Here is a 17,840-nt window from a genome sequence, read left to right on the forward strand (position 1 = left end):
CTGTCCTTGGCAGTTCTGTTTGTAAAAAACAAAATAGAATCTGTGTACCCATAAATAGGGGATTTGTTAAAGAAGTTATTACATTCATATAATGAAATACTGTACAACTATAAAAATAATCAGGTAGGTCTAAATATATAGACATGGATATTCATGATATTTTATGGTATCAGGTTCATATCGATCACAATTCATGATGTTTTGATAACTGATAAAAAAGAAATCAAAACTGTGTAGCGTGGCCTATGATTATGTATGTCAGAATCTGCATGGAAAAAATTCTAGAGGACTAACAGTGATCTCTGACTGGGTGAGGACAAAGGATGTTTGTGGAGATTTAACTTTCTACATATAATATTTTAATATATGAATTTATAAAAATGAGCCTGGATTAGGGGAAACTGATTTTTTAAAGTATAGTGCTGAGAAGAGCGAAAAGAATATCATGAATGTCTTCAATCTGATCCCCAGGGTGGCTGCTGTGAGGTGATTACAGAAGAGGCGGCAGCTGCTCTGAGAAAAGCAACCAAGTGGGCACAGTCAGGCCTCATCGTCAGCGTCGGGCCACCCGTGGAATCGCTCAACCCAGAGACGGTGAGTGGACTGTCCACAGGGGACAAGAAGAAAACCGCCCAAACTTCCATTTGCCGAGAGAGGAACTCTGAACTTGCCAGGTAAAACCTTTCACAGGGTGGCAGCTGTCTGCACTCTTCTCAGACTTACTTTGTAAAGGATTTGTTTTGAGGGTTTTAATTTTATATCCTCCCCTTGACCTGCTGGAAATGGGGACTGAGGGCTTAAAATACCCATCCGTTGTAGTAGTTGTTCTCAAAGTCCAGTCAGAAAGTGGTGACCATCCAGGTGCATCCGAGGTTGTGAGGGTCGAGTAGAGAGGCCCTCCGGGCTGAGTAAACGTCTGTGACTGGAGGATTGTTTTTCTGAGAAAGGCCACCACCAGGAACTCCAGCTATAGTGTTTTTGAGTAGTAGAAATAGTAAACTGTCCCTGCTGCCTTTACTTCATCCAAACAATACTTGTCACCATCCCAACTGTACACAGAAGCTTCTTTCTAGTTGGAGGAAGGATAAATGCGTGTTGCCCCTGGGAAGTTTGTGTGAGGTTCTGTGCTTGCCAGCCAGAGGCAGATGTAGTGTAGGTCCTTTCCTTGATCACGATGGTTTATACAGTTAAAGGTTTGAGGTCCATTGTTTCCAAGGCTTCTTCAGTTACCAGAAAGAATGGGAGTCACCAAAACCCACTTTTTCCAGAATTTATAACTAGAAAATGTTCGCATCTGGTGCCAAGCCTGAAGCCACTCGTCTGCCTTATTCACCATCAGTGGGCACTGACACTTTTCCCTGTTGACACTTGCAGGACCGACCCTGTCCGACCTTTCATCAGTGGGCATGTGGCAAACAGCATGGCCGCAGAAGTGATCGCCTTGCTTCACAGCTTGCTGATGGCGCCTGAGTCAAATGCTGCTCAGATATGGACCACGACAGCAGAGAAGGCTAGTACGCTGTTGCTGCTTAAAAGAGGAAGCAAGACAGAAGTTAATGTTCTGTTCTAGCAAAGGACATGCTAACAAAGAGAGAGTTCCCAAACTGGCCAGATATACTTGTTAACTGTGTTTCCCCTGAAATTTGCTTTGATTCAGTAGCTTCAACTCTGTTAACCCACATCTCCTTTCACTGCCAGTTCTGATTTCACAGAAGGCAGGCTAGTGTTCGCAGGAAAAGAATGGCACTCCCTGTTTCTCCTTCTTGCTTGTATTCGATTGGTACTAACATTAGGAAATCATGCAGCCTTGGTTTATTGGATTTGTTAAGTGTACTTACTGAGTCCTAAGGAGGCCTCTGTGTGGTTTACACTCCCTGAATGCTCTGTCAGTAATTCATCTTTACAGACAATAGTTCAGTTTCCTGAGAACTAGGGTTTGGTAATCACTTTCCCCTTTCCCAGTCATTCGTGATGTGAACACCTTATAACGTGTCCTAAAGATACTTGGGTGTTTAGATGTAGGCAGTATGCTGTTATGGTTTTCCTGCAGATAAATTTTTACTTTAGTTTAGGGGTTTTATTAACAGTGTTTGATTCTCCCATATTTTGAGGTTGTGTATTTCCAGTTCTGTCCAATCACATAAGGCAAATATGCCAAGAATGTCAGTGGTCATCCCTGATAATTATTTCATCCCTCCCATATCCAGAGTTCCTTTAGCACATGGGACCCATGCACTGTTGTAGACACTGCATCATGCTTAGTATCAAAACAACCAGAGCTTTATCTCCCACTGCATGGGCTGCTTCTTACATTTAGGTTCTGTCTCGTGCGCTGATGTACATTCCACAATTGGGGAAATATGCAGAAAGCATTCTGGAAAATGGCAGCAGTAGTGGCAGAAAACTCGCCAAACTTCAGAGAATCGCCCGCCAGGCTGTCGCTGCACTGTGTGCACTTGGAGGCTTCAAAGAGACAATCAAGATAGGGTCTGAGGTTCAGGTAACCAGCCACCATTTTCCCAAGTCATCGCTTTCCCCTGTATATAAGTCCATTGATTAACTGCTCATCTGTAAGACAAGTATCATCTACCCAGTTGGACAAAAATCCTTGTTCCTTTAAGCTAAGAAACTCGTGACTTCTAATCCACACTATGCTGCAGATTAGTCAGATATTAGTACAATACCATGTAATGTTAACTACAGTACTTGTGTCCTGTGGTGGTGTTAATATTGGCAATATTTTAGAATTGAAAGTTTGAATTTGTATCATATTGTGACCACCTTGGTGTAAGGTTTTAGGACCTATTATTTTAACTCATGTTCAGGGCTTGGTATCTGCGTTATAAGAAACTATTACTGTAATGCTGGTAATGACAGCTGTAAGTTTCCTCTTCCCACTTGTCACATCAGATAATTGCTCACACCATCAGAGCTGGTAGGTAGTGCTAATCCCTCTGTGTCTCTAGGTTTTAGGTAGAGGAATATCAGGAAGCGTCGGAGTAGTGGCTTCTATCAATGAACAGGAAGGTATAGCTACAGTCAAATTCCCACCCATAGACTGTAGAAAGACGTCGCAAGCATCAGACACACTGACTATTCCATTGTCTAGACTTTGTGTTCCAAGATCAGAGGTAAGGTGATTTTTAAATGCATCTTAAAATGTTACTGCAGATGGTAACCGTACTGTAATGAGTAATATGCATATGTACTGTAATGAGTAATATGAGTAATACACAGTACGGAAGCACAAATACTTGGTTTTCTTAAACTTTACTTGTGATGTGTATTTACCTATTGGGCATAATCATTTAATAGTAACACTTGTGTGGAAATTTTTACCTAGATGACAAAATTCATTTCTTTGGTTTGGAATATTCCACAGTGTATTGTATGTTTAATTGTTTGGGTCTAGCTTGCAATTCTGTATGGTGATTTGATTCTTTTTAACTGAAATTTTGAGAATTAACTCCAGATGATAATAACACCCTCATTTCTTATAAACTAACTACTTGAATTTAACTTTTTGCCATGCCCCTCCCCCCACCGCCATCAGGCATTGCCTCTTCATAAACTGTCCATTACTGAGAAGGTAGTACAGGCAGTCCAGTCCATGTTGCTTCCTCAGGAGGGAAGTCTCTCTATTCATACCTCACTTCCTGCAACAGGAGATGGGTCAGCTCCTGTGATGGCAGTCGTTCGGCTCCTGGCTGAAATAAGAACAAGGTGAGCACCCTCCAAAGATCCCCTAATGTGCTGAGGTGGTGCAGGCACAGAGACAGGGGTCCTCCATGGACCCCTCTGCACCAGGCTTAGTGGGTCCGCAGTGTGAACTTCATGCCAAACTGAGTAACAGAAACCATCCTCTTGTGCTATGTTTACTACAGTTTTTGTTGCATTCCCCAGTTTCTGCACTTTGAAATAAAGTTTAGCTGTTTCCCTAAGAAAGTAAATAAACAAAATATGATTGATATATAGAGCACATACATAAGGCTCCACTGATTTGCTTTGGTTAAAGAACTTGGTCCTGTCACAGGAATTCTTCTGCAGCTTTGCCTTTTTTAAAGTGGTTCAGACCACATTAGTACCTGTCTGGTCCATCTGCTTTCCAAACTGCTGAGGAGAAAATTAGGGAATGCTCTCAAGTGTTGGAGTTGGAAAGAAAATACGTTTATTTACAATGAAACAACAGCAAGTTTCTTTTGACAATGAAACTTGTCAGAAAGCTCTAATATGTGTTTTGAGTTAGGTGAGAGAGATCAGCATACAGATTTCCCAAGCATTTGGACCTCTCTTGTTCCCAGAACATTAATATTGCCCGTGGAGCGCCGGTTAGGAAGAGCTGTTAAGAGATGGTGCTGATTTCTCACCTGGCACTTGGTGACTTCATTTAGGGAGATGGCAGCCATTTTTCCCTTTCCCGATTGTCCACGCAGTGTCAGCAGTTACTATGCGGGGAAAAGAGAAGTTATATACTTCCCAGCCAGTCCAGCTCAGAAAAAAAGCAAGAGGAATGGGGAGTTTGAACCTTGTTTAAATTAGAGGATAAAATTGATTGAAATGTTTTTCACAGTTGACTTTTTAGAGAATGACCATTGATGACTTTGAAATATTGTAAATCTTTTAACATTAAGAGCATGCCTGGTCATGGCCCAGCTTTTAGAAGACAGCTTATTTTGTGAAGAATTCATACAGCAGTGTCCAGCAGCTGTTGAAGTTCTCAACCTAGTAGCCCAGGAATGCAGTGCTGGTAAGTACCTGTTACTTTCCTTTCTACCCTATTGTGTTAAGTTTTGTCAGCACATTTATAATTTGGTAATGGAATGTTAACTGTTTTCATGTACACATCCAACAGCTGAACTCTAAACACAACACTTACCACAATTTACTTTCATTTCAGATCTAGAAATGTAAATAAAAACCTTCAGTATATGCCAACTAGGAAATCAGCATTTTTCAGTTTAACTTTAGGACCACTATGTCAGAGTGTTTTCTTTTCCCCATTCATATTAATTAGTTGCCTTTATTTCTCAATTAGAATTATGTATAAGCTGTCCTTAGAGCTGCAGATACTTTCTGACTATTGTCATTGGCCACATTTGAATTCAGAATCAAGAATTTGCACCTACATCCATCTTTGTGTGTGTGTGTGTTCCTCTGTGTCTATGTGTGTGTGTTTATGGAAAAGTTCAAACAAATACAAGAATAGAGAGACTTTTTTCGTATAATGAACCCTCACGTTTCCATCGTCTAGTTTCAACAGTTATCAACTCATAGCCAATCCTGTTTCATCTACGCTGCACCCTGCTGGATTATTTTTAAGCAGATTTTTAGATATTCCTTTATTTTATCCATAAATATTTGAGTATGTGTATCAAAAATAAGGACTCTTAAAATAACCACAATATCAATATCACATCTAAAATATTTACAATAATTCTTTAATATTATTAAATATCTAGTCAGTGTTCAACTTTCTAATGTTCTCATAAAGTAATACTTGTTTTTACATTTGTTTATTTGAATCAGGATCCAAATAAAGTTCATCTATTATAATTCATTGCTGTCTTTTAAATCTCTTTTTAAAAAAAATTCCCCTCAGTATCTTTTCTTCCCTTGCAACTTATTTGTTGAAGAGTTTCCCACAGTCTGGATTTTGCTGATTATATCCTGTGGTGTCATTTAATGTGTCCTTTTGTCCTCAAATTTCCTGTAAATTGATAGCTGGCCTGGGTGTTTTTTAAGTGAAAATTTACCCTTTATCCCCAAGGACATAGTGGGACTCTAAATGTACTTGTTCACAATTAGATTAGCATTTCTCCAGTGCTCTGGTACTAGCATTTTCATAAATGGTAAGGCAGAAGTGGATATCCTTTCCTTCCCTAATGGTTTTAGTTTTATCTTTTTTTTTTTGGTCATTTTTGTTATCTATATTATTTACTGTCTCTCATGCTGTTTGCTTTTTTTCAGTAACTCTCTAATCTCTTTTCTGTCCTTAAATTTTTGTCCTTTTTCATGTGGCAGTGATTTCTGTTGGTTTGTTTTCGCTTTTTAATTTGTCTTCATTCTGTATCTGTTTTACTTCTCAAATCTCCTTCCCTTAATAAGCATGGTTCTGTGGAGCCAGCAACTGTTAAAAACACCTCAGAGAGGGACTTCCCTGGTGGCGCAGTGGTTAAGACTCCATGCTCCCAATGCAGGGGGCCTGGGTTCGATCCCTGGTCAGGGAACTAGATCCCACATGCATGCCACAACTAAGAGTTGTCCTGCCACAACTAAAGAGCCAGTGAGCCGCAACTAATGAGCACATGTGCCACAACTAAGGAGGCTGCCTGCCACAACTAAGGCCTGGTGCAACCAAATAAATAAATAAAATATTAAAAAAAAAAAACAACCTCAAAAAAAAACCTCAGAGAGACCCCAAGAAAAGGGAAAAAGAACAAAAGAAAAGGAGCTTGCTTTCTTGGGTGAAATTACTTATGCTAAATACTTGCTTATAATTTACTTTTGTACTTATGGTATGTAGTTCCCTGCCTCTGCTTTCAATATTCTTGGCTTAGGTTGCATCCTAAGACTTATATGACTGATTTTAGCAAGCATACAACTTGCTGAATGAATCACTTACTATTCTATAGGACTCTTTCTGGGTATCTTTTATATGTTTTATGGAATAAAGGGGTCTTACTCTGTGAAATTAACTTTGGTACTTAATGTACAAGTCAGGAATCATAATAATTTAGAGCAAATGGTTTTAATAATAACCCACTAACCCATTTTTTTCTGTGGTAAGAAAGAGTTGGAAGGAAACGGGGGTAAGTTCTTATTAATTTTTACAAAAGAGAAGACTATGAGCTTATACATAGCGATTTACATTCTAAAATACTGTCCTTTGTCAAGTGTAACAGTCCTTAATAACTCACTTATTAGATTACCAGAAAGAACTCTGAGGTTAAATCCAAGTTTGCTGATTCCTGAGTCATTTATCTGTATTTAAAAAAAAACAACAGGGCTTCACTGGTAGCGCAGTGGTTAAGAATCCGCCTGCCAAGGCAGGGGACATGGGTTCAAGCTCTGGTCTGGGAAGATCCCTAATGCCGCGGAGCAGCTAAGCCCGTGTGCCACAACTACTGAGCCTGCGCGCCTAGAGCCCGTGCTCTGCAACAAGAGAAACCACCGCAATGAGAAGCCCGTGCACCTCAACGGAGAGTAGACCCCACTCGCTGAAACTAGAGAAAGCCTGCACACAGCAACGAAGACCCAACGCAGCCAAAAATAAATCTAAAATTAAAAAAAAAAAGAATATTAGTTTTCATTTAGTAGATGATAATAAGAGCTTTCATTTATTGAGTGTTTGCCCTGTGCCAGGGACTTGGCTAAAGGCTCTACTTGTGTTATTTTAGCTCATCTTCACAACCACCCTGTGAGGCACAGGTACTATTATTACCCCTATATTGGAAGTGAGATGGTAAATATCAAGTAATGGAGCCAGATTCTAAATCCAGGTAGCCTAACGCCAGAGCCCATGCACTTGACCCCATTGCTTTGCTGCTGAGCTACACGTAGTAGACAAAGATGTCTCAGGGTATTTGCTCTTTTGTAAGAATTTGAATAATCTTCTTTTGTAAGCATGTTATTGCTCTGACCCTACTCCAAAAGAGTTGGAGCCCTCTCAGGAGTTGTAGGACTTATTTTCACATATTCAATGTCTCCCCCTCCAGGAGAGCGACTGGCAGTTGTGGAAGTGCAGTGTGAACGGCTGAGGATGCTCTACCGGGACTGTGCTCGGCCCCCGCCACCTCCACTGCAGGCTGACCGGAGACAGGTGAGCCCTCTGCAGTGTCCCACACCTGCTGCCTGTCTGCAGCACATGCCTTAAGAATTACAGAATGCCAAGCAGCATGTTAATGGCACTGAGAATGGGTGTTTGCAAAGCCATTTGGAGGTGTATGCTCTGCAGTGACATGCTCTCATCCTTGAATGTCAAAGCACGTTGATTTGTCATTCTGAATATCGAAAGATTATAGCAGGGGAGCAGAACTCAATGATTTGTAAATAATTTCTATGTTATCAATAACAGAAAAAGAAAACGTTTTCGAAATTGTAGATCTGTAGTTCATCTCGTAATAATAAGTATACATAGAGAGAAAGAGTGACTAAAAAGCCAGAGTGGCACAGAGAAAGTCAGTACTGTGTGATATCATTTATATGTGCAATCTAAAATATACAACAACCTAGTGAATAAAACAAAAGAAAAAGCAGACTCACAGGGAAAAACAAGTTTCACTGGGGGAAAAAAAAAGCAAAAGAGGCAAAAATGTTCAATATTGGCATTCTGTGAATGTTCTTAGCAGCATTATTCATAATAGCTGAAAAGTAGAAACAACATAAATGTCCATCAACTGATGAATGAATGTGTAAAATGGGTATATTCATACAATGGAATGTTATTCAACCTTTAAAATTAATGAAGTGGTAACACATGCTACAATATGGATAAACCTTGAATTATGCTAAGTGAAAGAAGCCAGTCACAAAAGACCACATATTGTATGATTCCATTTCTTGTAATGTCCAGAGCAGGCAAATCCATAGAGACAGAAAACAGATAGTTAAGTAGTTGCCAGGGACTGGGAAGGAGAGAAGGATGGGAATTGACTTCTAATGGGTACCATTTCTTTTAAGGGGGACAGAAATGTTCTAAAATTAGATTGTGGTGATGGTTGCACAACTCCGTGAATATACTAAAAACCATTAAATTGTACACTTTAACTGGGTGAATTGTACATTATGTAAATTTTATCACAAAAAAATCAGTGCATCTAGGTAAGAGTATACAAAAGTTGCTGTATTCTTGCAATTTTTCTGTAGCTTTGAAATTATTTCAAGATAAGAAAGTTAAAAATCTGTAAAAGAAAAAATGTCACTTGAAATCTCAACATCTCCATTTTGTGTTTGCAATTCTATTGAATGAGGGTGTCTTTCCCCAATGCAGCCCAAAGAGATTACGTGGAGCCCCTCACGAGTGTTTCCACCTGTCCGAGCCTGCATGTTCTCATCGCACCTCACTTCCGTCACCTTCCTTGCTGACCCCAGCGCTGGGGGCGGTCTGCCCCGGGGCACATTTATCTATGCCACCTCACCACTGCCCATTCAGGTGAGAAATCACATGACATACTGTCTTCTGCCTCTTTCCTTCAAATGTGAGAGAAAGGAAGTTCAAGGGCCCACAGTGAGCCCTCTGATTGTCTGCGCATTTCTCGTGTTTCTTCAGGCCCCATCTTTCTACTGGGAAATTGAAATTGTTTCCTATGGAGATAGTGATGATGACACTGGACCAATAGTTTCCTTTGGCTTTGCTACAGAAGCAGAGAAAAGAGACGGGGCTTGGACTAATCCAGTGGGCACTTGTCTTTTCCATAAGTAAGTGGCTACTAACACTGTTATTAAAAAAAAAAAAGTAGTGGATGTGGGTGGTTTTTTTTTTTGATGTGGGTGTTTTAAAACTAAAGTAATATCATTTTAATCTCTACTCTAAAAAATGTAGAAAATACCAGCTGGAAATATACTCATATTTAGTGAATGAGAATAGCTCTTAGGATTTCTCTTCTGATTACTCTCATGATACTGTTCACTACTTACCTTCCTCTGTGTTGACTGATTAGCCTTGTCTTTGACTTCTCTTTGTTTTTTTCACAGCAATGGCCGAGCCGTGCACTACAACGGCTCCAGTTTATTACAGTGGAAGAGCGTTCGCTTAGACGTGACTCTCTCTCCTGGTGAGTGTGGTGGGAGTTTTGTTTTTTTTTTAAACCCTGTGTATTTCTGTTGTTCCCAGGTCTGGGTCAAAATAGGTTAAAATTAATGAAACTTAGCAACTGAAAATGGACACTGTCTTCCAGTGAAAATGAAATACGTGTCATTGTTGTCCCCTAGTTTACACAAAACCTTTCATTTTATGAGGCACTGTTATCATTAAAGTCTCCATCTGGTAACTTAGGAGTCACATTGACTTTCGTTCCTCCATCATTAGAAGAATCTGAGATTTTGCTTTTCTCCAAAATTTGGTCTTTCATCAGCTTTTCATTGATGAATATCTTCAAAAAAAACCCTCTACCAGTCGCCTTGAGGCACTCAAGAAATTCATTATCAATAGGTAAAGATACATGCTGTAGACTTTGCTCTTGGTAGCCTAAACATCTGGTCCAGCTTCAGCACATCTTCTGCCCAGATGTTTCAGTCACATAGTCAATTCAATAAAAAGAAAGTCTTTCCCCTCTTCTTTTTAAGCCTCCATATAACTAACTTCATCCATAATAGTAGAGGAATTGGGATCAGTCCTACCTGCTCCAGAAGTAGCAAAATATAGGCACTGTCCTCTTGACATTAGAAGCAGCCAAACATGTTGGCTACTTATTTTCAGACAGTACATCTTAGCATCATCTCTGATAAAACTGAAATGATTAAATAAATAGATGATCTTGGATGCTTGCGTAGGGGTTACTAAGTCACTGAACCCAATAGATAACTTCTTGTAGCAGTCTGGGGGGTAATTTTGCTTATCCTTGAGAGAGCTGTTTATTAAATTGCACTTTTCCAGTGAGCATGGTATTTTCAATTATGGTCAGGTTATGCCTTGGAAATTACTTCCTGGCAAGTTGTTTCTCTCTTACTTTATGGAGAGAACTCTGTAATCTCAGCTGAGTACTTAAGTGCTTTAAGCACAAAGTGAGGGGTAGTAGAGACGGCAGGGGATCCATAGTGGGCGTTCTATTCGTTTGTTATAGTTGATTGTTATTTTGTTTGATCATACTTTAGTTTTTGAGAATATTTTGGACCAGACCTCAAGCAAACATGCTACCCCTTTCTTAGAGGAATGTGTCTGTGTGGGAATAGGAATCAAGAACCCACTTATTACAACAGGATCCCAATCTCTGTACCAACACTTTCAGTGTCTGTTGATCAACAGATACTCTTTGAGCATCTCCTACGTGCTGGGCCCTCTTCTGGGCCCTTCGGGTGCCATAGTGAACAGTGACAAGTCCCCAGCCACTGGGAAGCCCAGCCTAGTGGCTTCAAAATCATATGAGACTCTGATCAAAAACAGAATCACAGAACTTCATGCGCTTATTGGAGAGTTTACAACAGGTTAATTTTAAAGCTCCGTGTGCTAGCAGCTTGCCTGAGACAGCCTCTAATAGTGCTTATGTGGTGGATATGGTCCCCTTGGTTCTTTAAGTTCTATTCCAATATCTAGCCACTTCATCAGAAAGCAGCTTGGCTTATATGATCTTTGCTTCCTGCAAAAATGCCTTAAATACATGGAAGTAAGGGGACAGAATGTGATTTAACGGTGAATGTTTAGCTTACATAGTAGGTTGAGTTTAAAGTTATATTTTTTTAGATCCTTTCTAAGTCTTCTGCAAACTTACTGAGAAAATAATACCTTTTTACCTTTATGCATAAGTAATCTGGTATGTGTCAAAAGAGAAAAACTTGTATTCCTCTATTAAAAAATCATGCCCAGTGTTTTCTCTTTTTGTCTTGGCTGCCTGGAAAATAAAAGCTAAATTTAATGTGTAATTGTGGTAAATAAGTTGCCTCAGACACTAGGTATTTTTGTTCTTCTAAACAGTTTCTGACTTCTCTTTTTAAAATTGTTTATTTCTATTGTGTTACTTTCTCTATATATAAATACAAGGTACTCCATGTCTTTTTCAGCTGTAACTGATGGCATGAATAAATAAAAGCCAAGATAGTCAATGATATGTAGTCTCATGCCAGTTGCAAATTGAAAGTTTAGTTAATAGTCAATAAAAGGAAAAAAAAGTGTTGTTTCTGTCCTGTTCTCTGCCCTAGGTGACGTGGCAGGAATTGGCTGGGAGAGAACCGAGGGAACGCCTCCTCCTCCAGGGCAGCCAGCCAAAGGCCGAGTGTACTTCACATACTGCGGGCAGCGCCTCTCACCATATCTTGAAGATGTCTCGGGTGGGATGTGGCCTGTGGTTCACATTCAGAAAAAGGCAGGTTATCTTTTTGGGAAAGGAAACAAAATTCTCCTCAGTAATTTATTCCATCAAGAACGGAAAAATTAAAGACACCAAACGTGGCCTTGTTGACATAACATGTGGTACCTGATAACAGAAGGAACCACAAACAAACCTGAAGAAGTAGGTCCTTCCTTTGCATTGAACCTGAGTGCTTAACTGCTCTGACTTCCTTTTGGCAGTCTTTCCAAAACTACAATGCAAGGGACACTAGTGTTCTTTCCAGTGGCAGTAAAATGAGTCTCGTTAAATAAGTTTTGAACGTGACCCTCTTGGGTCACTTTAGTATGTCAGAAGCTCAGAGGAATCCTTTGGTAAAAATTCAAAACTTCAACTTTATTTAACCCAGCATCCCTGCACATATACTTAATCATGGAACTCTTTCGTTTTTTTTGTTTTTTTGTTTTCTTTTTGCGGTACGCGGGCCTCTCACTGTTGCGGCCTCTCCCGTTGCGGAGCACAGGCTCCCGACGCGCAGGCTCAGTGGTCATGGCTCACGGGCCCAGCCACTCCGCGGCATGTGGGATCTTCCCGGACCGGGGCATGAACCCGTGTCCCCTGCATTGGCAGGCGGACTCTCAACCACTGCGCCACCAGGGAACCCTGGAACTCTTGTTTTTAAAGGAGCACCTATTAACAGTTAATGTTCTGTGAAACTTTACTACTTACTACATGGCGGTAGCTCCCAAATCCTTATCTCCAGCCCAGATCTCTCCCTAAATTCCAGACACAAATATTCAGCAGTCTAGGCAACATTTAGAAATAGATGTTCCATTGGCATGTCAAAGTTAACATGTCTAAAACTGAGCCTAACTCTGCCCCATACCCTAACCTGCTTCTTCCCTAGCCTTCCTTGTCTTGGGAAGTGGCACCTCCGTCCTTACAGTTGCTAAGGCCAAAAACCTTGGCATCCTTCTTGACTCCTCTTTTCCTCCTGCTCCACACCCAGTCTGTCAGCAAACCTTGTTGACCCTACCTTCAAAATGTATCTGGAATCTGACCACTTAAGTCATGGCCCAGCCACGCTTATCTTCTGGGTAGCATATTACAATATTCCTCTATCTCCCTTCCCTACCAGCCCCTTAGTTCTTGCCCTTTTACACATCTTTTCAGCACAGCAGCCACAGTGATTCTTTAAAAATGTTGGTTAGATCGTGTCACTCCTCTACTCTCAACAAGTCAGTGGCTTCCCATGTCTATCTTGTAAAAGCCCAAGTCTTTATAGTGACTTAGAAGATCTTGTAGAATCTGGCCCTGTACCATGCCTCTGATAGTAGCATCTTTTCTCACTTTGTTCAGTGAATTAAAGATGTCAGTAATTTAAGGCAGCCTGTTATATTCATTCATTCAGCAAATATTTATTGAGTACCTACTATAGATTAAGTAGTGTGCTAAGCTCTGGACATATATAATAACAATGAGCAAAACAGATATGGTCTTTGTTTTCATGAAGTTAAAGCCAGTTGGAGGAGTCAGACATTAGTCAAACATTTGCATAAATATATATGTGTATGTATATAATCACAAACTAATAAACACTGTGTATCAGTCAAGGTTCTCCAGAGAAACAGAACCAATAGGACAGGGGGACTTCCCTGGCAGTCCAGTGGTTAAGACTCCATGCTTCCACTGCAGGGAGCACGGGTTCCATTCCTGGTCGGGGGAACTAAGATCCCACATGCCACGTGGTGTGGCAAAAAACAAAACAAAACAAAAAAACACCCCACAATAGGAGCTATATATATATATATATATATATATATATATACACACACACACACACAGACACACACACACAGAGTGTGTGTGTGTCTGTGTGTGTGTCTGTGTGTGTGTAGACAGAGGTGGGAGGGGAGATTTATTTTGAGGAATTGACTCCAGTTAGTATGGAGACTGAAAAGTCTTATGACCTGCTGTTTGTAGGCCAGGAACCCCGGAGAGCCGGTGGTGTGATTCAGTCTGTGTCCAAGGAGGGCAAGAGAAGATGGGATGAGATATCCTAGCTCAAGCAGTGGTACAGGGAAAAAGGGTTTAATTCCTCCTTCCTCTGCCTCTTGTTTTATTCAGACCCTCAACGGATTGGATGGTACCCACTTACACTGGGGAGGGCCATCTACTGTGTCCACCGATTCAAATGCTAATCTCACAGACACACCCAGCAATAATAATGTTTAATCTAGCACCCCGTGGCCAGTCAAGCGGACTCATAAAATTAATCATCACAATATGATTGAAAATCATAGACTTTATGGAAGCAAGTACCAAGGAAATCTGATCACATCCCCATTACCCTGAAGAAGTGATGTTTGAGCCAGGTCTGGAATATTAACCAGTTTAAATGGACAAAATTGGAGGGAAGAATGTTCCAGGTGAAGGGAACAGCATGAGCAGTGGCATCAGGTAGAAAGGAACAGTGCTGGAAACAAGAAAGGTCACTGCGTTTGAGCAGCAAAGAGCATGAGTTCCAGGCGAGGGGCAGTGGGGGCCATGCAGAGCTCGAAGCACCGGTGCCCGCAGATGCACCAGCCCCTCTGCCTGGGTTCACAGACTCTCCGTGAAGTTCACCTCGAGGGGTTAGAAATGAATGCATAAATAAACCTAAGTCCTTTCAAATCCTTTCTTTGGTCTCCTTTCCAGAACACCAAGACGCGAGCTAACTTTGGCTCCCGCCCATTTGCCTATGCTGAAGGGCAGGCCCACCGCAACGCTGCCGACCTGTGCACCGACCTGGCAGAGGAGATCAGTGCTAACTTCGAGGCCCTGCCCTTTGCCATGGCATCTGACAGTGACAACGATGCTGGCACCAGTATTGCGTCAGACCCGGGCACTCACGGGCCACCGTGCCGGATTGCTGCCGTGGCCACTGCTCAGCAACGTAAGCCACCTCCTCCCAAGGCCCCACTGCTTCCTGGGAATGCGAATGCTGTTAATTCCATAAATCCATTTAACTTGGACATACCCCAGTGCCCACTGGTAATGAGGTAACAGGCCCGGTGAAACAAAATGGGGAGCAGGAGGAAGCGTGGCAGGCTAGAAAGCGCGTCCCCCACATACAGGAAGCCTGCCCGCGACTCAGGGCCAGCAGAATATTGCCACATGGAAATTCAAGTCTGAAAGATTGTCTACTTTTATAAGACAGCTAAGAGCCCCAGAATTTTACATAAAATCTCCTAATTTTAAATGTTAATCGTTTTTTAAACTTTTTAAAAACTGAAGCCATCACAGAATAATGAAATGTTAATTGTGGAATCTAGGTGATGGGTGTATAGGTGTGCACTAAAAAACATTCCTGATAATTTGAAAATTTTATAATAAGATTGAATAAAAGTGAGCTTCCTGAAATGAGATGTCTGCAGCCATATTTGGCCTTTGAGATACTGGTTTGAAAATCATTTTAAGAGTCTGTCTACCCGGCGCGCCGGCCCAAACGAGCCGGCCGGCCGGCCTGGCTCCCCTCCCCGGCCCCGACGGGCGGGCGGGCTGCCCTGAGGAGGCAGGGAGGGGAGGGCTGGGCCGGCCGGCGGGCAGACGACGATGCCGAACTTCTGCGCGGCCCCCAACTGCACGCGGAAGAGCACGCAGTCGGACCTGGCCTTTTTCAGGTTCCCGCGGGATCCAGCCAGATGCCAGAAGTGGGTGGAGAATTGTAGGAGAGCAGACTTAGAAGATAAAACACCTGATCAACTAAATAAACATTATCGATTGTGTGCCAAACACTTTGAGACTTCTATGATCTGTAGAACTAGCCCTTATAGGACAGTTCTTCGAGATAATGCAATACCAACAATATTTGATCTTACCAGCCATTTGAATAATCCACACAGTAGACACAGAAAACGAATAAAAGAATTGAGTGAAGATGAAATCAGGACACTGAAACAGAAAAAAATTGATGAAACTTCTGAACAGGACCCAAAACATAAGGAAATAAACAACAGCAATGCTCAGAACCCCAGTGCAGAAGAAGGGGGTGAAGAGCAGGATGAAGACATTTTACCTTTAACCCTTGAAGAGAAGGAAAACAAAGAATACTTAAAATCTTTATTTGAAATTTTGATTCTTATGGGAAAACAGAACATACCTCTGGATGGACATGAAGCTGATGAAATCCCAGAAGGTCTCTTTACTCCTGATAACTTTCAAGCACTGCTGGAGTGCCGGATCAATTCTGGTGAAGAGGTTCTGAGAAAGCGCTTTGAGACAACAGCAGTTAACACATTGTTCTGTTCAAAAACACAGCAGAAACAGATGCTAGAGATCTGTGAGAGCTGCATTCGGGAAGAAACCCTCAGGGAAGTGAGAGACTCTCACTTCTTTTCCATCGTCACTGACGATGTGGTGGACATAGCAGGGGAAGAGCACCTGCCTGTGTTGGTGAGGTTTGTTGACGAAGCTCACAACCTGAGAGAGGAATTTGTGGGCTTCCTGCCTTATGAAGCTGATGCAGAAATTTTGGCTGTGAAATTTCACACTACGATAACTGAGAAGTGGGGATTAAACATGGAGTACTGTCGTGGCCAGGCTTACATTGTGTCCAGTGGATTTTCTTCCAAAATGAAAGTTGTTGCTTCTAGACTTTTAGAGAAATATCCCCAAGCTATCTACACACTCTGCTCTTCCTGTGCCTTAAATATGTGGTTGGCAAAATCAGTGCCTGTTATGGGGGTATCTGTCACGTTAGGAACAATTGAGGAAGTTTGTTCTTTTTTCCATCGATCACCACAACTGCTTTTAGAACTTGACAATGTAATTTCTGTCCTATTTCAGAACAATGAAGAAAGGGGCAAAGAACTGAAGGAAATTTGCCATTCTCAGTGGACAGGCAGGCATGATGCTTTTGAAATCTTAGTGGACCTCCTACAAGCACTTGTTTTATGTTTAGATGGTATAAATAGTGACACAAATGTTAGATGGAATAACTGTATAGCTGGCCGAGCATTTGTACTCTGTAGTGCAGTAACAGATTTTGATTTCATCGTTACCATTGTTGTTCTTAAAAATGTTCTATCTTTTACAAGAGCCTTTGGGAAAAATCTTCAGGGGCAAACTTCTGATGTCTTCTTTGCAGCCAGTAGCTTGACTGCAGTGCTGCATTCACTAAATGAAGTGATGGAAAATATCGAAGTTTATCATGAATTTTGGTTTGAGGAAGCCACAAATTTGGCAGCCAAACTTGATATTCAGATGAAACTCCCAGGGAAATTTCGCAGAGCTCAGCACAGTAACCTGGAATCTCAGCTAACCTCTGAGAGTTACTATAAAGAAACTCTAAGTGTTCCAACAGTGGAACACATTATTCAGGAACTGAAAGATATATTCTCAGAACAACACCTCAAAGCTCTTAAATGCTTATCTCTGGTACCCTCTGTCATGGGACAGCTTAAATTCAATACATCAGAGGAGCATCATGCTGACATGTACAGAAGTGATTTACCTAATCCTGACACACTCTCTGCTGAGCTGCATTGTTGGAGAATCAAGTGGAAACACAGAGGGAAAGATATAGAACTTCCATCCACTATTTATGAAGCCCTTCATCTGCCAGACATCAAGTTTTTTCCTAATGTTTATGCATTGCTGAAGGTCCTGTGTATTCTTCCTGTGATGAAGGTTGAGAATGAACGCTATGAAAATGGACGAAAGCGTCTCAAAGCATACCTGAGGAACACTTTGACAGACCAAAGGTCAAGTAACTTGGCTTTGCTTAACATAAATTTTGATATAAAACACGATTTGGATTTAATGGTGGATACATATATCAAACTCTATACAAGTAAGTCAGAGGGCTTCCCTGGTGGC

The 17,840-nt window shown here is 41.3% G+C and overlaps 1 protein-coding gene across 5 annotated transcripts in view; it reads left to right on the forward strand.

The window, feature by feature from the left end:
* The window catches only part of HECTD4 (HECT domain E3 ubiquitin protein ligase 4), a 193,119-nt gene that overhangs the window by 119,857 nt on the left and 55,422 nt on the right, over window positions 1-17,840 (forward strand). For all 5 annotated transcript variants that reach the window (XM_081252690.1, XM_081252691.1, XM_081252693.1 and 2 more), the window contains exons 39-50: window positions 472-674; window positions 1,375-1,510; window positions 2,318-2,500; window positions 2,967-3,131; window positions 3,554-3,723; window positions 4,632-4,747; window positions 7,716-7,819; window positions 8,990-9,151; window positions 9,269-9,417; window positions 9,694-9,773; window positions 11,854-12,017; window positions 14,679-14,916. In XM_081252690.1, coding sequence (XP_081108816.1) covers window positions 472-674; window positions 1,375-1,510; window positions 2,318-2,500; window positions 2,967-3,131; window positions 3,554-3,723; window positions 4,632-4,747; window positions 7,716-7,819; window positions 8,990-9,151; window positions 9,269-9,417; window positions 9,694-9,773; window positions 11,854-12,017; window positions 14,679-14,916 — 1,870 coding nt within the window. The remainder of the gene's footprint in view (window positions 1-471; window positions 675-1,374; window positions 1,511-2,317; window positions 2,501-2,966; window positions 3,132-3,553; window positions 3,724-4,631; window positions 4,748-7,715; window positions 7,820-8,989; window positions 9,152-9,268; window positions 9,418-9,693; window positions 9,774-11,853; window positions 12,018-14,678; window positions 14,917-17,840) is intronic.

Source organism: Mesoplodon bidens (genome assembly GCF_964165515.1).
Source record: "Mesoplodon bidens genome assembly, chromosome: 13".
Classification (NCBI taxonomy): domain Eukaryota; kingdom Metazoa; phylum Chordata; class Mammalia; order Artiodactyla; family Ziphiidae; genus Mesoplodon; species Mesoplodon bidens.